Source organism: Carcharhinus amblyrhynchos, chromosome 13, assembly GCF_965287045.1.
Source record: "Carcharhinus amblyrhynchos chromosome 13, sCarAmb.v2.hapA, whole genome shotgun sequence".
Lineage (NCBI taxonomy): Eukaryota > Metazoa > Chordata > Chondrichthyes > Carcharhiniformes > Carcharhinidae > Carcharhinus > Carcharhinus amblyrhynchos.
Window position 1 is genome coordinate 34,326,421 of NC_137336.1, and position 23,803 is coordinate 34,350,223.

General features: G+C 42.2%; 1 protein-coding gene across 1 annotated transcript in view; it reads right to left on the reverse strand.

Moving 5' to 3' along the window:
* The window catches only part of LOC145351488 (uncharacterized), a 166,773-nt gene that overhangs the window by 92,568 nt on the left and 50,402 nt on the right, over window positions 1–23,803 (reverse strand). The window contains exons 4-5 of the mRNA XM_080201085.1: window positions 13,415–13,422; window positions 12,261–12,287 (exon numbers count right to left, since the gene is read on the reverse strand). Coding sequence (XP_080057211.1) covers window positions 12,261–12,287; window positions 13,415–13,422 — 35 coding nt within the window. The remainder of the gene's footprint in view (window positions 1–12,260; window positions 12,288–13,414; window positions 13,423–23,803) is intronic.

Consider the following 23,803-nt stretch of genomic DNA (forward strand, 5'->3'; position numbering starts at 1 on the left):
TGTTCTTACATGCTTACTATATAGCATCCAGATGTATTCTACCCAAGAGAGGATTCCACCCTCTGGGGTAATCACTCTCTGGTGGCCCTCTTCTGCTGTGCTGTCTTAAAGGGACAGACACCACCTTCAGGACAGTAAATAATTAATTGCCTATCTGAGTCATATTATTGTGGTAAAATATTAAGATGCCCCTCTCTACAAGACAAGGGAATCGAAAGATACAACATGGAATGCATTTACTAAGAGTGAAATTCGCAAATTGCCTGCCTACCTTCTTGGCTGAAAAATGATGCATGACCCCAGGACATATCAGAGGAAGGGAATAATAAATGAGATCCAAAAATGGGCCAAAAATAAACACTTTCCGTTGTATTATTACAAAGTTGTGGCTCCCTATTTCGGGATTATCTTGTTAACATCTGAGGCTCCCTATTAACTTCAACTGGCTTTGATAAATAAAAGCAGGGGAATTATCATTACAAGAAGGTTTGACAAATATCCTGCAAGGTTAAATCTTACCCTGCTTTTCACACAGAATTTCATGCCTCTTCTTTGCTGTTTAATGTGTTATGTCATAGGAAGCAACAAAATAAAGGGAAGAATCCAGTGCAACGAAATGTAGAAAAATAATCAATCCTGTATTAAATGTTCAGTGAAAAGTAATCCTTTGCTAATTGCTTTGAATAATTTGCTGCTGTGAGACTGTCCAGCTGGTAATATTACACTGTTTCAGCCTGTGCAATTTGAGTAATATTCCCACAATATGTCATAACTCCATGTTTCTGATTTCCAATTTTGGCAACAGTGATATATTACAGCAAACAAGATAGTAGTATAGAGATTTCAAGACATATAGAATGGTAGTCTTTTTTATGTGAAACTAAGCCTATTGTTTTGATTGCTGCCTTTAGGTGCTGTACATGCATTATTTCTCTGTTGCCTACTGTTAATGTTTAATGATAGGCAAAATGCCTAGAATTCTGATGCATCTCAGAGCTAAATTTGATGGCAAGCCAAGGCTAATGTTTTGAAATCAGTAAAGGGATCCTGCGGCAGCTCTATTCAATGCCTGCGGCAGATTATTAGTGTTCCAGCTAGATTTACATGTTAATTTTCTTTTTTAGGGAGCAGTTACAGCCGCAGCCATGGATCTGAAATTAATCACTGCACTTAGAGTTATGGTCACTTGTGTCTCCTGCCTCACTTGAATTTTAACAATGCTGTTTAGGAACAAGCTGAGCAGCTGCACATATACGTTGTAGCTCCCTCTAACTCTACCCTTCAGAAGCTTGAGATCATCCAAAGCTCTGTCGTTCCTGTCTTAACTTGCAGCAAGTCCCGTTCCTATCACCCACGTGCTTGCTGACCTACATCAACTCTCAGTCAAACAAAATCTTGATTTAAAAATTCCATTCTTGTTTTCAAATCTCTCCACAGCCTTGCCCTCTCCCTATCTCTGTAATCTTCTCTAGCTCCAACCCTCTGAGATGCCTGTGTTCCTATAATTCTGGCCTCTTGAATCTCCCTAGTTATAACTGCTCCACCATTGGTGGACGTGCCTTCTGTTGCTTAGACTCCCTAGATCTGGGATTCCCTCCTCTGGGCAGCACGGTGGCACAGTGGTTAGCATTACTGCATCACAGCACCTGGGTTTGATTCCCGGTCACTGTTTGTGTGAAGTCTGCACGTTCTTCTGTGTCTGCATGGGTTTCCTCTGGATACTCTGGTTTCCTCCCACAGTTCAAAAGACATGCTGATTAGGTGCATTGACCATGCTAAATTGTCCCTCAGTGTACCCAAACAGATGCCAGAATGTGGCAACTAGGGGATTTTCACAGTAATTTCATTTGTAGTGTTTATGTAATCCTACTTGTGACACTAATAAATAAACTGAACTGTATATCTCTCTGCTTTTCTTCCTCAGTTTCACCCTTTAAGACACTCCTTAAAACCTCTTTCCTTAATCAAGCTTTTGGTCATCAGATCTAATGGCTGGAATTCTCCAGGCTCACATCCCTCAGTGAGAACAGAGAATTTGGCACTCAGCCAAATTTCTGCTTCCAGCAGCAAGACTGGATAATCCCAGCTGCGGGCAAGGTTGAAGAATTCCGGCCAATGTCTCCTTATGTGGCTTGGCGTCGTACCTTGCTTGCAATGTTCCTGTGAAGCATCTTGGCACATTTCATTATGTTAAAAGTGCTTTGTAAATACAAGTTGTTGTTAAAATCCAAACTGCCCCCTTAGCACTTTAGATTGCCTCAATCATAACCATTTTAACATTGCTTGTTATTTTGCAATGATTCAGTCGGCAGCCTCAATAATCCATGTAAATCAGACTCCTGTGATGTTATTTGGGCCTCAATGCAAGTTTAATAATCTACTAAGCAAAGCATCTGTACTGGTGTTCCTCTCAGTAAGACCTGGCAGGCGCCCAGCAGACAAACAAGTTTAAGCTGAATCGCTTGGTGTTCGCAGGCTGCAAGTTGATAAGCTGCCCCTGGACACCAGTTTTGGGAAGGCAATTGGCCAGAAGAATGTTAATAAGTCTCAAGCATTCACGGGATTGGGGCTCTCACTCTAGCCCTCAGGCGGGTGGCCAAGTGTGTCCCACCAGATTTTTATCTAGGAGTTAAAATTTCCCTTTGATTGCAGAGAGTCAGAGCTGGAGAATTCCTGTCCCCCAAATGTTTAAATTGAAGTTGTGTAGTTCTTCAAAGAGTTGACAAGATCCAACCACTTCTTGAACATATTACAAACCGGGGTTATACTCTTTGTGGTATTAAATGGAGTGGGAAGACTACTGTCCCCCCAACTCCCCACTGCATTCTGCTTCACTTAACAATGCAACCTTGACTCAAGATTCAAGCTAGTATTGTAGCATGGCTTCGCAATGGTGATGCATTTGCATTCTGATATAACTTTAATTGATGCAACTTTGAATCCACGCAGCAATTTTCCTGATTGTTCCCTCATATTGCTGGCATGGTTGATATCCAAATGCAAACTAACATGGATTTATGTAAGTTACAGACTTGCAAATCTTTTCATTGTTTCTAGTGTATTACTGACTGAACTTCATAAAAGATTCCTATAATTAGCATGAGTCCCTTGTGTAGCAATAAAATATTCAAAATGAATTAGAAATAAAAAATGTAATTCTCCCAAATGGACAATAAGACTATTTAACCACCAATCCATCAAAAAAGCCCTGACTTAGAATTTAAAGAAAGCATCAGCAACAAATGATTCTTCTGGAAGCAAAAGCCTGAGTGGAAACGGGAGGTCCTTCAAAACAAGTAGTGCATTCTGCATGCAAAATTTGATAAGTCCCAGAAACAGGAGCAATGCATGATTAATCTATGCCCATTGTTTCCAATGCAGGCAGCAAGCCCACAACCATAATTATACTGAGCAGCAGCAATGTCTGATCAGGCAGGGCATACAATCATGAGAGGCTAATACTTAAAGCCAGTCCACACCTCTTATGGGGGATGCAATGCAGCAGATGGTGAAATGGCTGAGAGAAAGTGTCTGAACAGGAAAAACAGTGAGAACGGCACAGCAAGAGTGCAAGAAGGCCCTGAACCTTTTCCTGGATGGTGGTGGTGGATTGGACTGGAGAGATTAGGTAGAGGTAGGCCTTCTATCAGTGCTCTGGAACTGTGTTGTGATCCTTTAAAAATAATTTTAAAAAATAATCAGTGTTCATCCCTCACATCCTCTCACTTCCTGTTCCCCCCCCCGCCTCCCAACCCTACACACACACACCTGTGCCCACCATGGGCAGACCTCCAGACCCATGATAAAATGAAATAAAATGAAGCTGGAATGTATGGGAAGAGGCCTGGTAGAAAAGGGGATCAGGCCAAGTGACAGGAACTGGCTTTGGCTATTAGCACTACCTTCACGACTGCACAGCTCCTTAGTGCCACATGATGTTTAATGATTTTATAACCAATTTTACAAAACAGAGGAATCAGCTACACCTTAAAAGAATGCAGTGTCCTACTCATTCCAAATCACTGTGATTAAGGACTTCAGCATTTTCCCATGAACAAGCTGCAAGTGGCAGCACCACCCTGTACACTGCACACTTTCATTGCAACATGCTTCTCCTTCCATGCCTACAGGTACTCTTCCCCTCCTACCACCCAAAGTCTCAGATGGTCAGGAGTAGGTTGGTTCTGGGATCTATGCTCTGCTTACTTATTCTTCAGCTGGAGGGCATCTCATGACAGCCTCAGGCTAATCACAGCGTGTGTTGTTCAGGAAAAGCAACAAGGAGAGATTGGTCACATGTGCAGAGGAAGATCAATAGTGAGGAGTGTTTGAAATGGAAAAGCAGTAGAAAAGGAACAAGGTACACACAGGCTTTAGCCCCCTCATTAAGTTGCATGCCACATACATTGTGGTTGCATATTAAACTGCAAATCTCAAGCTGACTTGAATTTGGAGGTAGCCTTGCTAATTTGTCTTCACCTCTTCTCCTCCTGAGCCAGTCAGGAGCATCTTGTGCTTTGGACCCAGGAACTGGATCAATACTCAATTCATTTCAAACGGGGCTCTTGAAATAAATAAGCAGAGATTGGGCTAAATTTGAACCCAGGACGATCAGGCAAGAGGTTGCGTCTGAAGCTTTTACCATCTAGTCTTCACATTTGATTTCCCCCTTTTTGAAAAACAGTTTGAAGAGGAAGAGAATAGAAATGATGTTACGCAAGTGTTCCAACGCAATCCTGTGGTACACTGGTATATCAAGGTAAAAATGTACCAGAAGTAGTTTCAAATGTGTGCTATATTACCATGCAACAAGAATGGTACTAGAATTCATTTCTATTCTGCATCAAATTAATAAATATCTGTCAGACTGGCAATGGGAGCACCAATATGGACCTGAGCTATTGGAATTGTGGTAACAAACAAATCACTCAAACTTCTTGCCTTTGATTCCTATCCAATGGAGAGGATTTTGCACTTCTATTCATTTTGGGTGATTTGGTGCCAGGAAGGGAAAATCTTGCAACAGGCCCAAATTGCCAACATAAAAGTGTGACGTGATTGTCCCCACTCCCCTGCCAGTGACATAACAGGAATCATTCTAATACAATTATGTATCATTATCAGGCCTCCGCATCTGAATCATTCCTACACACCTCACTCCCACACCATAAGAAAGTCCACTCATGCCAGCGTGAGAGTAGATTGGTATGAAACTGGTCGCCCGTGGTGTGCACCTGGTGGGCAGACTTCCCAGAGAAGTTTAGATGAATGCATCATTCAGGAGGGAGGGGGTCATGCCCATGGCACAACCCAGGTACTGACTGGCATTGCCCCTGAGCAATGTCGGAGAAAGGGAGGGAGTTGCATGGGAGGGGTGTGCCTGGTGAACCTTTGTGCACTGGGGCAGTCTTTAAAAATGGCGCCACCGATCTTTTAAGAATTAAGCTCTGGTGTGAAGGGCTGATTCAGAGTCCACCCTGCCAACGTGACATTGTATGACCTGTCCCTTGAAATTCTTTTCAATGTCCACAACGATATGATGGAGAAAGGAAGTTGGTGTTGGCAGCTTCAATGCCACTTTTCCTGCCCACTGTCACATCCTGTCAAATACAGGTAAAGTTCCACCCAATAACTTATGCAGCTGTGTGTTTTGAATAAGGATGGTTTTGTTTTGAGTTTGATTGAGTTGATGTTTCTTAAGGTTGCATAAGAGACATGGAAAGTAAGAACATCAGGAGGAACTTGGAAATGCCAGCTGACAGTGCAGCAGGATTATTCAAGACAAAACACGCATCCTACCATCACAAAGCATGGCTGGGTAATACATTAAGTGGATGATTATGCTGCTGGAAAATTGAGATAGGTAAGTAGCCTTTTGTCTATATTGTCTTGGCATAAAGTTTGTCTAGGTGGGGCATGGATTAGAGTAATAAATTGGGCAGGGATCACATGCCTATAACAAAATTTGTCTTAATTTCCTTCTAGTCATATTATTGCAAAATACATCAACCAGGCTTATATGGACATGCTAGACTACCCACACGATTTACTTCTTCGTCAAAGTTCTTCAAAACAACCCATTGCTAATTGAACTAAAAGTTGTATTTTTGTTTCCAGTAATTGCAGAAACAATAATGATTCACTTCAAAGATCTTCTGTTAATCATTTTTTCCAGTGAAGTAGAATTTTTTTTTTCCCTATATTTGGCAATTATTCATTGGTAATGAACTATTCAATCACAGCATAACATTGAATAATACTGCAGGGAAGAGGCTATGCAACTGATCATGCTCTTTTGTAAAACTATCCAACCCAGGCTTCTTCCTCTGCTCTTTCCGCATTGCCCGTTTTCTCTTCATTTCTCTTTTGAAAGTTTCAGCTGAATCTGTTTCCCCCACTCTTTCAAGCAATGCATTCAGATCATAACCACTCACTGTATAAAAAAAAAACTTTCCTCATGTTGCCTTTGGTTTCTGCCAGTCACTTCAAATCCCTTGGTTACTGGATCCTTGATCCATCTTTCACTGGAAAAAAATTCTCTTTACTTAATCAGATGGTAAAATTTGAATTCAATCATAATCTTGAAATAAAAGTCTAACAATAACTATGACACCATTGTAGATTGCTGTAAAAAACCCATCTGGCTCACTAATGTCCTTTAGGAAAGGAAATCTGCCATCTTTACCTGGTTTGGCCTACGTGTGACTCAGGACCCACAGCATTGTGATTGATTCTTAAATGTCCCTCTGAAATAGCCTAGCATGCCATTCAGTTCAAGGGCAATTAGGAATGGGCAATAAGTGTTGGCCCAGCCAGCGATGCCCACATCCCGTAATTGAATTTAAATAAAACAATGAAAATGGTTTGTGATTTGCTCCTTCAAAACATATTAACTTAATCTGCTCTAAGGACAGAACTCCAGCTGAAGTCTCTCACTCATTCTAGTAACTCCCTTCTGCGCTAGCTCCCTTAACATCCTTAAGTCATGGTGCCCAGAGTAAAATGCAACATTCCAGTTGAAACCAAAAGTGTTTTTTTTTAAATTCTATTCCTCTCTTAATGAAGCCGAGAATTTCTAACACTATTTTAGGAATCCTTTCAAACCCTAGCAGAGCAAACCCCCATCACCCCCGTTGAATGCTACGCCCCTCCCCTTACTTCAGGCCTTTACAAACACTTTTTTCAAAAACAGGCTTCTCACTCCCACCCACCAGCCCACACCAATCATTGGGCAGCGAGAGATGTGTGTCAGTTGGCTTGGTAATAAGTTCAATTGCCTGTTAATTATTTATTTAAAAATGGTGGGCAATTTTGGCACCCACCCTCCCATTGCATTATGGGAGTCAGGTCAGTGGCGGGCAAAAAGGTGCTTTCAAGACTGCTGCTGTCTCTGTAATCGCCTTCAGCTCCACCACTCTCGGAGATATCTGTGCTCATCTAATTCTGGCCTCTTAGGCATCTTCAATTTTAATTGCTCCAACATTAAGGTTTCATCATAAGCTTCCCAGGCCCCAAACTTCCGAATTCCCTCCCTAAACCTCTCTGCACCTCTTTCCTCCATTAAGACGTTATTTAAAACTTATCTTTTTGACTATGCTGTTGGCCATTTGCCCTGACATGGCTTGATGTCTAATTTTGCTTTATAACCACTTTGAGATGTTCATTGTGTTAAAGATGCTGGCCCTTACTGTCCCATCCTGCTCGCCACTGGAATATTAGCGGGCGGGTTGCAGACAATATGAAACACCATTGACAGTTGGGCAAAAATTTCTAGCTTTTAAACCAGCGCGGCCGGAGGATTCCGCTCACTATATAAATATAATCTTTGCTGTTGCTGGAAAACAGTTTTGTCAGCTCAGTCAGAGTCAACATTCTATTATTGAAGATAATGGGCCTCTGTGACAGTCACTGCTAAGTCTTCAAGAGGATGAACTTCTGCAGAGCTTCTCCCATTTTGCTGCTGTAACCCAAGTGGAAATGCTTTTCAGACACATAGGTGCGATTTCCAATAAAGTTAGGGCGGTTGAACAAAAACAACTTGCATTTACACAGCACCTTTAACACTTTAAAATATTCTACTCTTGAGAAGAGTATTATAGAGTCATGGGCTGGAATTCTCCAGTCTCATACGCCCCGCCACTGCTGCCAGTGAAAACGGAGAATTCAGCGCTCAACCAAATCTCCATTCAGTGCAGCGGGAATGGAAAATCCCAGCTATAGAGTCATACAGTATAGGAGAGACCTTTTGGCCCTCAAGTCTGCATCGACAGAACTAAATTAAATCTACACCAATCCCACTTTCCAGCACTTAGCCTAGAGCCTTGAATGTTATGACATTTCAAGCGTTCACCCACATACTTTAAAGGTTGTGAGGTTTCCAGTCTGTACTACCCTCCTAGGCAGTGTGCTACTGATTCCCACCGCTCTATGGATGAAAGAAATTTTCCTCAAATCCCCTCCAAACCTCCTACCTGTTACCTGAAAACTATGTCTTCTCATTATTGACCCTTTAACTAAGAGGAACAGCTGCTTCCTGTCCATCCTGTCCAACTGGACGGCCTCAACTGGGATCATGGATTCATGTCACACTATCTGTAACCCCCATGATTTGCCTGGGCTTGCAAAATCTCACTAACTGTCCTGTCTGGAGACAATACACATCTCTTTAACCTATGCCTATTGCTATCTCTACTCACATTGTCTGCATCTTTAAGACTTGAATAGCAGGTTAGTTGTAAAGACTTGCATTCTAATCAGTATTCTGTAAACTGTGTGTGCCTTTATGTGCCCTTCTCCGGTCAGAACCTTCCACACAGTTAACGAAGGAACAGCGTTTCCAAAAGCTTGTGGGTTTACTATCAAATAAACTGGTTGGACTTCTTACTGTGTTTACCCCAGTCCAACGTTGGCATCTCCACAACATAACTGGAACCTATCCAGCCTTTCTTCATAGCTCAAATGTTCCATCCCTGGCAACATCCTGGTGAATCTCCTCTGCACCCTCTCCAGTGCAATCAATCCTTCCTATAGTGAGGTAACCAGAACTGCAGACAGTACTCCAGCTGTGACCTCACCAAAGTTTTGTACAGCTCCAGCATAACCTCCCAGCTCTTATAATCTACCTATGCCATGACTGATGATAAGTGCAGTAAGAAGTCTGACAACACCAGGTTTAAGTTCAACCGATTTATTTGATAGTAAACTCACAAGCTTTCGAGGGTTGCCTTTTCATCAGGTAAATGGAGAGTACTGGCCTCAGACAGAGCATACAACAGCACAGACAGTTTACAGATTACTGATTAGAATGCGAATCTTTACACCTAACCTGCTTTTCAAGTCTTAAAGTGGCCAACAATGTGAATGGAAGGAGCATTGAGCACAGGTTAAAGAGATGTGTATTGTCTCCAGACAGGACATCATCATCTCCACATCATCCTGCCATTAAGCCAGTTTTGGATCCATCTTGCCAACTTATCTTGGATCCATTGTGCATTTACCTTCTTTATTTGTCTCCTATTTGGGACCTTGTCAAAGGCTTTGCTGAAATCCATATAAACTACATTAATTGCACTATCCTCATCCACACGACCAGTCATCTATTCAAAAAATTCAGTCACATTAGTTAGGCATGACCTCCATCTGACAAAGCCATGCTGACTATCCCTGATAAAACCTTGCTGCTCCAAGTGGAGATTAATTTTCTCCCATAGTTTCCCTACAACTGGTGTGAGATTCACTGGTCAGTAATTAGCTAATTTATCTCCACCACTCTTCTTGAAAAGTGGAACCATATTAGCTGTCCTCCAGTCCTCTGACACCTGCCCTGCGGCTAGGGAAACATTAAAAATTTGGGTCAAACAAATTATCTAACAAAATGTGACACTGAGCCCTATATTGAAATGTTAAGGAGTGTTTTACTTAAGGAAGAGCAAGAGAGAGGCTTCGGGTGGGGGTCTGGGACGGCGATTGGTCGGGGGGGAGGGGTTGTGTTGGGGGGAACTGGGGATGGAAGTTTGGAACCTAGGGCTCAAAGCCATTTAAAAAATCTGCCACCAATGGTGAAAGTATTAAAATTGCGAATGTGAAAAGGCTAGGAGACAAAATTCACCCCTGAAATCTCACAATGATATACAGTGAATAGGCGATCTGCTAGTAGTGTTTTTCCTTTTGCCTTTTTGAGGAGTTTAGTGTCTGATATCATTTAAATTATTATTTTAATCAACAAAAGTTTACATTTTAGCAACCAATAATCTTTCAAGACTCCTTCATAGAATCCCTACAGTACTGAAGGAGTCCATTTGGCCCATCGAGCCTGCACCAACAACAGTTTCACTCAGGCCTTATTCCCGCAACCCCACAGATTTACCTTGCTAATCCCCCTTACACCAAGGGGCAATTTTTTTAGCATCGCTATTCCACCTAACCCTCACATCCTTGGACTGTGGGAAGAAACCAGAGCAACTGGAGGAAATCCATGTAAACACAGAGAGAACTTGCAAACTCCAGTCACTCAAGGTCGGAATTGAACCCAGATCTCTGGCACTGTGAGGCAACACTGCTAAACACTGTGCCACCATGCCATCAACACTAGGTCACAGAATCCCTGATGGACCCACTACAGTTGAGTAAACAGCACTCTGTGAGCCCATCCCTCATTGGCAGTCAGGAATTCTAATTGAGTCTGTATTCCAATAACTTCACTTACTTTTACACCAAAAATATTGCTGAGGAAATTGAATGAAGGATGTGTTAGCCAGATGCAGCCTGAGTTTTTTGATCTGTTCCTGCCCTGCTAGTTACCACAATACTGATGAAACCTCTGAAAATGAATTAATTTCAACACATTAGGAATTTTTGTCTTGTTTTGATTGCTTAAGAGAGGTACTAAGTGGAGGTCTGGTACTTTTCTACGATAAAAGGCAAGGCATAAGTTACTCCAGATGGCTTTTTTAAACTGAACCGAGTTACAGAACTGCACTGACAGAGGCCACGGAGCTGATTACCGTTCATACCTGATTTGATGTTGATGTTACACAGTGTCGGTAGCACTTATCTGTTTGTAGAAATGCTGTGGGTATGCCGGCGTTGGACTGGCGTAAACACAGTAAAAAGTCTGACAACACCAGGTTTTAGTCCAATCGATTTAACTAAAACCTGGTGTTGTCAGACTTCTTACTGTAGAAATGCTGTCAATGCGGATTCAAAATTGCATCAATAGGTTTTTAGGACTGAGTACATAAACAATTATCAAAACTACAACGTGGAAATAATAAGACAAAATGCCACAAATACACAAGTCAGTGGCCAATTAATTGGCTTTGTGCTCAAAACAGGCGGCAAGCCCAGTAAAGTTATTTCTACTCTCGTGATCCAAAACATGATTAAGCAACATGCGGATACCAATCACAGACTTGTTCTTTGACTGGAATTTTCCAGCCAGTCTCACTGATGGGATCTTCCAGTTCCGTTGGCAGTGAACGTTCACTGCAGGTTTCCCAGCAATAGAGGGGTGCATAAAACGGGGAAACTCTGTTGACTCCTACCATTGGCCAATGCCGGGTGCCTCCACCACCATGAAACACGCTGCAGGGAGAACGTGGAAAATCCCGCCCTCTGTATTCTTTGCACAATAGGAGGAAGGGGGATAGAAATCACCAGCATAAGGAAATCAAAAATATCACAATTTGAAATCCTATAGCCTTTCACTTTGCTTTCTAAATCTTTGTCTAAACATTGGAAATCTGCCACAATATTGAGGATATTCAATGTACATTTTTTGCAATGTCTGTGAATGCAGGCCAGAATTATCCAATAATGCACGCTCCGTCACCACTGCCAGCGAGAACAGAAAATCGGCGCTCAGCCAAGTCTCCATTCGCCGCGGCAGGACTGGAGAACCCCAGCCACGGATGAGATTGGAGAATTCTGGCCATAATCGCTTTTAAAATGTTCTATTGGGATATTCTGATCCAAAGCACTTTTGTGGTCACGTAAGATCAACACTGTCACAATGGTGACAATGGTTATGCTGAATCGATTTTAGTTCACTGGTAAAAATTATATTTTTGTAGAAAATGACAGCTTTATACTTCAATTAGATGATTATGGGGAAATATTTCGTCATGTTGTTTACACTTCATTAGAAATATTATTCCTATTACATTAATGGCACCACCTGAAAAATTAATACCGTGACACCTTCAATTGTATTGGAAATGCAGAGGAAATATAAAACAATTGTAAACTTAATTGCCATTTACCGGATAACCATCTCTTCCTGGAGCCCCCTATGGATGGAGAATAATGAAACAACAAAATATTATCACAGTGCCATATTTTCTGTATCTCAAAAATAATCATTCTCTCTAGCTGCAAGACAATGTAAGTTAAAACCCACAAACCGCTAGTCAGTGCTGCCACATGAGGAGCACAAGAAACAGAAAAAAAATATAATTCACCCCTGTGTTACTCATCCCTGTGACTGAGCATTGGTTAAAACACACCGAAATTGGCTGTCTAACATTTAGTGAAAGAACGATTTACGGTTCGATCACTTTGGCTTGTTTGGGGCAGGGCTGCCCAAGCTTGTGTCATTGAGACTGCATAATTGTGTGCCCCTGAGCCTTAGGGTGACATATCTGAAGCTTAAATCAATAATACTGTTCATTTGCAGATATCTCACGTTGCAGATGTTAATGGATCGTGACGTTCTGATTTAGAATGTATCCACCAGTGAGGACGCTTTGCTAAAAAAAAGCCTTTCAGTACCTCCAGGTTTTAAAATTCAAGCAATAGGTAAGTGAAATAGGCATAAATTGCCTGGATTTTAACAGTCAGATTGCCAGGGCTCAATGTGGCTCTCAGGCTGCTGGTTCATAGGCCATTTGGCCCATCAAGTCTGCACCAACCACAATACCATCCAGGCCCTATCCCCGTAACCCCACATATTTACCCTGCTAATCCCCCTGACACCGAAGGGCAATTTAGCATGGCCAATCAACCTAATCTGCATATCTTTGGAGTGTGGAAGGAAACTGGAGGAAATCCACGCAGACTTGGGGAGAACATGCAGACTCCACACCGACAGTGACCCTAGGCTCAAATTGAACCTAGGTCTCTGGCACTGTGAGGCAGCAGTGCTAACCACTGTGCCACCATGCCGTGGCACAGTGTTACCTGTTTAACAACACTTGCAATCAATTCGCATTATCACAAAATAGACACAACCAATCGTCCAGTGATAATCTACAGAGTGCAAAACTAAACAGCAGTTTCTAATTTTCTAACCAAAATATACCATTAAAAGGTGAAATACAAATCTCTGAGATTAAATGTACAAGTGAAAAGAAAAAGAAGAAATAAGTTTCCTTAACTCAGTGGACTCAATTAGCTTGGTGGTATTCACTGTACTTACGGGGAATCCTGAAAAAGAGATGGAGAAAATGATCAGCTAAAATATCACCATTTGTTTGTGACATTTCTTTCCCCTAGTCTGTATGGTACAAATCTTTGTTATAAGGATTTATAATAATATACAAAACATACATGATGCTCATGGAAGACATTTTTATAGCAGCCCAAATTTCAAAACATAACCTATTCTGGTTACTCACATTTATCCAAGTCCTGTGGATATGGTCATGGAAGGTAGTAATAATTACACTTTACAACTTTTACTTACTTTATTAAAGAAAGGAAATAAAATTCACAATGGGGGACTATTTAACTGTATTGTAAAATGTTAAATAGTTAAAAAAACTTGCAATACTAAGTTGTACAATGATATCAAAAATGACTTAACTAACAAATGGTTAAGTCAGCTTTAGCTTTGAATCGAATGTCACTGCACATTTTATGGTTCAAATCAAATCTGGATATTATAAAATATAGAGGCCAGGTTTGAATAGAAAATAGCCTGGAAATTCCTGTTGTGCCTCCCTGGTGGTAGTGTATATTCTCATACAGGATACCAGTGCAAATCTGCTAACATATACCACTTAAGGGCAGGCACACAATTTCCTGTTCTCACAGACAGAAAGTGCAGCATACTAACCTCTCCCATTTCAAATGGATGTTAAATGCCGTCAAAGTTCTTAATTATCCCTTGAAGCAATAGTGTTAATGTCCTCTTCCAGGCACAATCTTTAGAGTTCTGGGTGCTTCTTTCAATGCCAGTGACCTTAGCTAGCAACTGGGCACATTCACCATCTAACGTAATTACAAATCCAGCACTGCTGCCTGGCCATCAGTGAGGAGCAGTCTCTCCAAATTGAGCTGCAGTGTGATGCCCATTACAGGACTGTGCAGTTCTGTGGGGTAGCATAGTTGCACAGTTGTTAGAACTGCTGCCTCACAGCGCTAGTGATCCCAGTTTGATTCCCGGCTTGAATCACTGTCTGTGTGAAGTTTGCACATTCTCCCTGTGTTTGCATGGGTTTCTTCCCACAGTCCGAAAGATGTGCTGATTAGGTGAGTTGGCCATGCTAAATTCTCCCTCAGAGTATCCAAACAGGTGCCGGAATGTGGCGACTAGTGGATTTTTACAGTAACTTCATTGCACTGTTACTGTAAGCCTACTTGTGACACCAATAAGTAAACTTTAAAAACTGCCTCAAAGAATCCTGCAGCCATGGTCACAGCACTGCCAGTGTCCACAACCATAGTGCTACGTTTTTGGTGCTCCCAGCTGACCTACAAAACAAAATCAACTAACACCCGGAAAGCATGGCGAGACTGGAAGCATGGCTCCAGAGAAGCCAAAGAGCTTTTCCAGACTCAACAAATGACATCACTGAGGTAAACCTTGGACAAAAGCAGTGTAGATACAATAGCCTGGTTTTTACAATGGTGATGATGGTAAACCTGTGACATTACTCACTCAAACCAATGGAAACTTTGGGAATCCACATATGCATAGAATAACATTCCTTTAGAGGTGTGCAGTTGAGGTTTCCACACGCCGCACCCCCCCCCCCCCCAACTCCTTGTGCAATCCCTAGGTAATTAGTGCATTGAGAAACATTTCTAATTTTAAGCTGTCAGTGACTTGTGAAAGTCCTCAAAAGTTACACCTTTTTGAACAAGGAGTAACTGAGGGTACAATCTTACCAGCTGTTCACGCCACACTCCTGCTGCAGCGAGGTCAGAGAATTTGGCGGCCAGCGAAATCTCCGTTCACTGAGCGGGATGGGAAAATCCTGCCTGAGTTTTTAACAGTATACTCACACTATAATTACTGTTATGCACCCTCACTGTCCCTGAAAAGCAACATTCATTTTTGTGGAATATCAAATTCCTCCACAATGATAAAAAAAACCAAGCGTGGAATTCTCTGCTCCTGCCTGCAGCTGGAATCGGGTTGGGCGGGGACAACTATTTTGGCAGGAGCCAAAAAATCTGCTTCAGGATCAAGTGTCGGAATTTTTTCATTGAGGGGGTTAAAAGCAAGTCAAGTTTTCCATGGGGCAATGTCAGGAACCTCATTTGCATTCATTAGCATGCTCATTAAGAGTCTACTTCGCTTTAATACACTCTGGCTTGAATTAGGTTTAGTTTATTTATTATTGTCACAAGTAGGATTACATTAACACTGCAATAAAGTTACTGTGAAAATCCCTGAATCGTCACACTCCGGCATCTGTTCCGCTACACTGAAGGGAGAATGTAGCACGGCCAATGCACTTACCCAGCACGTCTTTTGGGTTGTGGGAGGAAACCGGAGCACCCGGAGGAAACCCAAGCAGAAATGGGGAGAACGTGCAGGCCCTGCAAAGACAGTGATCCAAGCTAGGGATTGAACCCAGGTTCCCTGGCACTATGAGGCAGCAGTGCTAACCACTGTACCACCATTCCTCACCAACAAGAATTTAGAATATTCAATTTTATGATTAGATATAAGTGTTGTGTCAAGCTTTCACTTCCTCCATGGCTCTGAGGCAGTTGGTATTGCTTTCTCCTTCCTGGCTACCTCACCTAACTTCACCCATATTGAATGCCATTAGTAAGCATTGCACAAAGGGTAGCAAGACAGGCAGGTGAAGGCTAGAAGCCGGAAGAGAGGAAAGACAGGGCAGGCAAGGAAAGAAAGGGCAGGCAAGCTTACAGGGGAAAGGTGGAGAGAGTGTCTGGGTAAGTGGAGATGAAATGTCATGGGAAGGTAAAAGGTAAGAAGATCATGAATGCCTACAGAAGGAGCATGGGGGTTGGTGGGGAGCAGCGGGGGAAACTGGTTGGGGGGGGGGAAGGAATGCCTTCGAGAGTGGGCTCAGTGATGTTGATGATGTGGTGCTTGTGGGAGAACTTAGGTGATTGAACAAAACAGTCATAGTCAGTGGTGGGGGGTGGTGGTGGTGGTGGTGATGAGATGTGGTAGAGCCTGGTGGGTGAAGGTCTCATCAGGTGGCTCAGAAAATGGGTTGGGGCAGAGTTAGGGTGGGCATGGGAATGGTCATGGAATTCACATGGAGGTGGAAGGTACTAGGACAGAATATTTATCCATGATCTTTACTGCAAGTTGATGTCTGTTATGTTTGTTCATTTTCAAATATTACATGCTGGGCTACGTCTTCATCTCCGAAGACCACACCCCCCCCCCCCCCCCCCCCCCCCCCAGCATAAAGTATTGCCAGGTCAGAGAATAAAGAGGGAAAGTAAAGTTAAAGTTTATTTACGACGGCACAGTGGTTAGCACTGCTGCCTCACAGCACCAGGGACCCCGGTTTGATTCCCAGCTTGGGTCATTGTCTGTGTGGAGTTTGCACATTCTCCCTGTGTCTGCGTGGGTTTCCTCCAGGTGCTCTGGTTTCCTCTAACAATCCGAAAGACGTACTGGTTAGGTGCATCGGCCATGCTAAATTCTCCCTCTGTGTACCCGAACAGGCGCTGGAGTGTGGTGACTGGGGGATTTTTGCAGTAACTTCATTGCAGTGTTAATGTAAACCTACTTGTGACACTAATAAATAAACTTGAAAAGACTTTAAACTGAGTGACGCATGATTCTCTCTGCACTCCATCCAGATGCTGATTTATATGCAGGCAGGGACCATATAAATCTACCCCACAGATCCCAAGTAAAATGTTTTCATTATAATTAATGATCTAATAACTAAATTGGTAGACAAGTCAGTGACCCTGTCTTCTGAGAGTTGTCCTTCAATACACATCTGTTATGAATTAACCTAGTAACAAAGCAGAAATACCTTATCTCAAAAAATGGAACTGTAATACTGTATGAACATCTATTGTGCTTGGTAGTACATTAAATTTATTAAATCTTATTTCAGAAGAATATTTCAGGAATGCAATGTTGGCTACATAAACAACGTTTTTGACATCTCCCTTGTCTTTGAGCTCCCTTTTATTGCAACCATTTACTTCATTGTTTAAAATCATTCCGGCCAGCCCTAATAAACAGTAAATTAGGCAGTAATTCCTAATTAGCACACCTGTAAGTTAATTGCTAAAATGTTATCTCAGTTGCCTTACTTCTTCAGAAGCTGTGCTATACTAGTACCTCACTGAGATACTTAGCATTGAAGTTTATTGATTTATTTATTAATGTCAGAAGTAGGTTTATATCAACACTGCAATGAAGTTACTGTAAAAATCCCGTAGTCGCCACACTCCAGTGCCTGCTCGGATGCACTGAGGGAATATTTTGCATGGCCAATGTATTAACCAGCGCCTCTTTCAGGCTGTGGGTGGAAACCGGAGCATCCGGAGGAAACCCATGCAGACAAAAGGGGGAACATGCAGACTCTGCACAGACAATGACCCAAGACGGGAATTGAACCTGGGTCCCTGGCGCTATGAGGCAGCAGTGCTAAACACTTTGCCTCCCTACACATGGATTGACACAAACTTGCTATGCTTATGTAGTAGAAAAAGTGTCAGAAAACGTTAGGGCTTTCCCCCCCCCCCCAAAAAAACCTCAGTCATTTCTTAAGGGGTTATTTCTCTTGGATAACAAAGAAAAACGTTGGCTGCACAGTGGTTAGCGCCACTGCCTCACAGCTCCACGGACCTGGGCTTGATTCCTGCTTGGGTCACTGTCTGTGTGAAGTTTGCACATTCCCCCTGTGTCTGCATGGGTTTCCTCTGGGTGCTCCAGTTTCCTCCTACAATCCAAAGATGTGCGGGTTAGATTGATTGTCCACGCTAAATTACCCCTTAGTATCCTGGGATGTGTAGGTTAGATGGATTAGCAGAGGAAATATGTGGGTTTACAGGGATAGAGCCTGGGTGGGATTGTTGTCAGTGCAGACATGGCCTCCTTCTGTACTATCGGGATTCTATGAAATATTCTTCAAACACTAACTAGAATAGCAATGTGCAGGTTATGAGTACGTTCTATCTGAATGGTATGCTAACAGGACTATCCAAAAGAAGAACGTTTAGAATTTGTGAAGTTTTCTTTGTTAATATTTCTAATTGCTGCAGAAGAAAATAGTTATTAATAAAAACTAAATACATGACATTGTAAAAAGTCAAGCTTTACAATGGAAAGAACATATTACATGAATGAGATTAAAAGATGAGTTGAATGGGTTATTAAACTACTTTAGTAATGAAAGACATCTTGAGCAGTTTCACTTTTAATAGTAATAATTACATTTAAGTAGCTTTTGAACTTAAAGGGAAAAGAAAGTCCAAAGGCAGCCCCTTCTTGCAAAATACTTCCATAAATCTATTTTGCTTTTTTTTTAGGTATTAGTTTTCTTCGGACAATAGACATCTTTGGAAACATTTGAACCTGAGAAGGTGAGCGAGTTTGAGAGTAAGAGCCTGATTAAAAGGGCTGAAATTGACAACATTGTAGGAAGTTGACAGCAACATGCTAACTTCCACACTAAATTGCAGCACAATTGGTTACATGCAGGATAATTCCATGGCAGAGGGAATTTGGCAAATATATGGCATAAAGTGCTCATTGAGAGCAGTTTTAACTCAGGATCTGAACTTTAACTGTGGGTGGAATTTTCCATTCATTGCATAGAGCGCTGGCAGAGGAATGGAAAACTAGTTCCACACCTGCATTCTCCCCAGAAAATCTGGCACTCTCTACAGAAAATACCTGGAGATGTGGCCCACACCATCACACTGGTGGGGTGGGGAAAAGCTAGCAGCCAGGAATTCTAAGATTGGGGTGTCCTTTAAAAAGAACGGCATGGTGGTACGGTGATTAGCACAGCTGCCTCACAGCTCCAGGGACTCGGGTTCAATTCCGGCCTCGGGTGACCATCTGTGTGGAGTTTGTTCATTCTTCCTGTGCCTGCGAGGGTTTCCTCTGAGTGCTTTGGTGCCCTCCCATAATCCAAAGACATGTGGTTTAGGTGGATTAGCCATGCTAAATTGCCCCTTAATGTCAGGGGGACTAGCTTGCGCAAATACATGGGGTTACATGGATAGGACCTGGGTAGGATTGTTGTCGATTGGCCGAATGGCCTCCTTCTGCAGTGTAGGGATTCTATGATCTTCCTGGGCAGGAAGCTCGTTATGTCACCAGCAAGGGGCAAGGAAGAGAATTGGAAAATGAGAACTTGCCTGTGAGATTCTCCTGATATTTTGCACCCATGTCGCTATTTGCATTCGGGGCGAATATGGGCAGAAAATCGTGGCCTTATGTGTGCATGGGTTCCCAGGCTTTCTGGAACTTACGAATGAAATCAAAGTGAGAGGACAGCAGGATTTGAGGGGGCTGAGTAAATGACAAGGACAAATCTCACATAAATACTGAGACCTCACAGCTGATTCCTCACCAGCACAGGTAGTGACGATGTGCAGGAGTTGGGGGTGGGGGGACTGGCATAAGGAGTGATTGGCAGAAGTGGGGGATTTGTTGGGTGTGCTGTATGCCCTTTAGCCTATTAAAACCCTTAAGCGGTCAGTTACTGGACATTTAAGGGCTTCATCCCACCTCTGCCTTTATTTTACCTGCAGCAGGGGGAGGCTCACTCTAGGCAGGAAACCAAGGAGTACCGTCTGCTTTTAGGCAGCGATGGGGAGAAGCCTTTTCAAGGCCATCCTCTCCCCATCCCTTTTAACCCTTCTCACCTTGAATCTGCCCCCCTCCATCTTGAATCTGCACCCTCTTTTATTTAGGTTAGTTTGGTAGACTCCAGCAAGACCCTACTCAATATCCTTGGCATGGTAGGGCTGCTTGTAGTCCCAATAGTCACCACGACTCTTGCTGATGCTGTTGGGGTTACTGATACAGGCCATACAATTGGGTTTCCTACTGAAAAAGGGGGCACACACAATGATCCAGCTGTCCCCTATTTGTACGTGCTCAAAGCACATTAAACAATGTATAGCCTAACAATATTATCAATGTACCATTAACACACTGTTAGGCAGTTGTCAGGAGCATGGGCAAGCTCCCACCAACTTCTTAGTGAGGGTTTCCTTGGGCCTCCTTTCCCCTTTGTGAGAGTAATTCCAATTTCAACTTTGTTGAACAGGATACTAGATTTCGAATCTGGGAAAAATTAGGAGCAATATGCAATTCATTGTGATGAGAGAGTTGTCAAGCTCAGTAATTGATGACACAAGTTCACAGGATAAGCCCAAGGTAAATAATTCATCCCATCTTAACTGTTCAAACCAAGGAAATTCCAATATCCACCCATTCACAGTCCCATTATAGCGCCCAACTTTTTCTTAAATAATTGCAGGATGCTTTTCTCCAGCATTCTTCCTGGAGGTTTATTCTGCATAATGAATTGTTCTTTCCAAGAGGAAGGATTTACCAATATCATCCTAAAATGACCTGGTTTGAACCTGTGTTCGCTGAGTTTTACTCTTGGAATTTCCATTCAGAGCACTATCCTGGATTAACCTTCTCTACAGCTATTACACTCTCATATATCTTCACAATATCATCCCTCAAATGAAAATTTTCCAGTTTAAAAGCCTATGCCAGTCCACTTTTTCCTCATAACTCAACCCCTTGACATAGAAAATCAGGTTCATAGCTCTTCTCTGCACTGCTTCCAGAATGTGAATGCTGATCTTGTTTGTTAGTGATTACAACTGGAGGCAGTATTCAAGGTCAGAGCACTACATCATTTGATTGTTACTTTTTGCGACTTATATTCTATTGATTTGCCGATGTAGTTCAGCACCCATTAACTTTGTTGACTGCTGCCCTGACTTGCTACCGACATGGCATACAGCCAGTGAAATTTTCTTGGTCTCATTCAGTTTTAACTTCAGCTTCTTCAACACATTCAGGGAGTATGTGCATTATCCACTTTCCTCCCTATTTATATCATTTTACCCTTAGCTGTTTTACATTTAATCTGATATCACAGCTCTGACCACTTACTCATTCTCTCATTTCTCAGCTGCTTTATCTGATTGCACTTGAGTGAATTGAATGAGGGCAACGCGAGGACCGAGAGTCACAAACCTTTCCATTTTATGAAAAAACAGGAGTCGAGTAGCTATGGAAGAGCAAGGGCCTCAAGTATGTGTTACAACAATCACTAAAGCTATTGCTCAGGTACAGTGATCTACCTGCTTAATGTTGATCTGTTCAACATCTTGTTCATTATAATTGTTAAACTTCACCTCATTGACACATTTGTGTAATTAGTAAGGCTCAACTGATCAAATTGTGCTTGTACCTCAGTTTACTGATGAAAAGCCTTAATTTGTATGTATTCTTGGAATGTTGTTAAGTCTTTAAGGTGGCATCTCTTGCCAAAAGTGCTAGAATTCTTTACTGTGACTTTAAGAAACAATATGTGGAGTTACAGCTAAGACACATTTGCGCTTAAGTGAATCTAGCATTAGAAGCTAGGTCTGCAATGCTGATTGGCTGGTAAAATGGCCTGATGGTTCAACATACCAGGGGCTCTGGTCAAAAAGGTACAAGTTAAGGTTAGTTTATTGTAGGGAAGCCAGAATCACCCTCCCCATTGGTGAAAAATTGCAATGATTTGGTTACAAGTTATTGGTTACATTAGTGCACAGGCTTTGGGTGAATGTTGCAAAAGCTGTTTGCAAGAAGGGTATAAAAATAGGGAAGCAACATTAGGGTCTTTGTCAGGGGACAGTATTTGTCTCAGGAAACTTGTCAGGGGCATTTGTGGGTGAGAAAGTGAGGAGTTAGTAGTAAAACACTTGCTAGGAAGTTGGTATCTGCATAAGACATTGTTAGTCAACAGGTAATTGTGATAGGTTGGAGTTTGAAGTAAGAACCCAGAAGTAACTAATGTAATTGACACATCTTGAGAATTGCTGTAAGAATCCAATATTAAGCTTTGTATTTGTGAATAAAGCAGCTGTAAGAGGGTTGGGAATTGCCATAATCCAGTGAAGAGATCAGTATCAGAATCCAGTATAGAGTTTAGCATTAGAAGGCAGTATTAGGGCTAAAGATAATGGCCTTAAGTGAAAGTGAATAATCTTTGTCAGAAAGCTGCTTTCAGCTTGAGAGAGAAAGAGACAGTCAGCAGTAGCTGTAACATGTGTAGCTTGAGAGAATGAGAGTGAAACTGTCAGCAAGAAGCTGTGAAATGTGCAGCTTCTGCAATTAAGATGGACTGAAAGCTACAGACTGGGAAACTAGAGTAGAAGTCTTAAAGCTGCAAAGGAGTTTGTCGTTATGTCAGAATTATATTTACTAAGTTGTAATTTTGAAGAATACTGCGAGTCAAGAGACCAGGTTTAAGGAATTGAGAAGCAAGACCCTAGAAGTCTCAAGATTCAGGGAAGGAAGACTGACGTGTGTTGGACTTGTATATTGTGTCTTGACCAATAGAATATCAAGTATTAATATTTGTTGTCCAATAAATTTTAAAGTTTTTTTTTAAAGTTCATTTATAAGTGTCACAAAAGGCTTACATTAACATGGCAATGAAGTTACTGTGAAAATCCCCTAGTGGCCACACTCAGGCGCATGTTTGGATACACTGAGGGATAATTTAGCAAGGCCAATGCACCTAACCAGCACGTCTTTCAGAATGTGGGAGATGAATGGAGTACTTGGAAGAAACCCACACAGACACTTCATAATTTGCATTCTAAATTAATGATTGTCCTTTTTGCCATTAAGGTTATTCCTTGGCAAGAATTTCATTACTTTGTGGTTTAGTGTAAGTCTAAATCCCTATCCAATATAAAAGAAAGGATACACCCTTTCAAAGTCGTAAGGTTTGCTATTGCAAACCGCCCCCCCGTCAGCAACCACATCACCCCTCTGCTCTCTGCCCTACTCCCACCCAACATGCTATGCTGCTAGCTGCCTATTCACTGCCTCGTTCCAAATGTCCAAATGAACCATTGTTTCCACATCCAGGTAACTGAGATCAGGGAGAGGGTTTCTGGGAAATGGGGAGACACTCACAGAGGATGGGGGGGGGGAGACACATAGGAGATCAGGGAGAGACTCACAGGTTGTGGGGGGGGTGGGGATCTCGTGGAGGATCGGGGGGAGGATTGTTGGGGATCAGTGGGAAAGGCACTCGGGATCAGGGTAGATTCCAGTTTATATGTTAATTCGTCTGGGAAAATCTGATTTGTTTTGCTTAAAGTTGTATTTTTAAAGAACATAAGTAGGACATTAGGTGAGGAATTGCCAAAAAGTAACTAAAAATGTGCTGTAATGTTGGCCTTCATCTCAAGGGTGTTAGAGTAAAAGAGTGAGGAGTGATGCCTCAGTTACACACAGCCATGGTTAGATGATTCAGATGTAGAGATGCCGGAGTTGGACAGGGGTAAACACAGAAAGAAGTCTGGTGTTGTGAGACTTCTTAGATGATTCAGATCCCATCTAAAACAGTGTGTTCAGGTTTGTGCA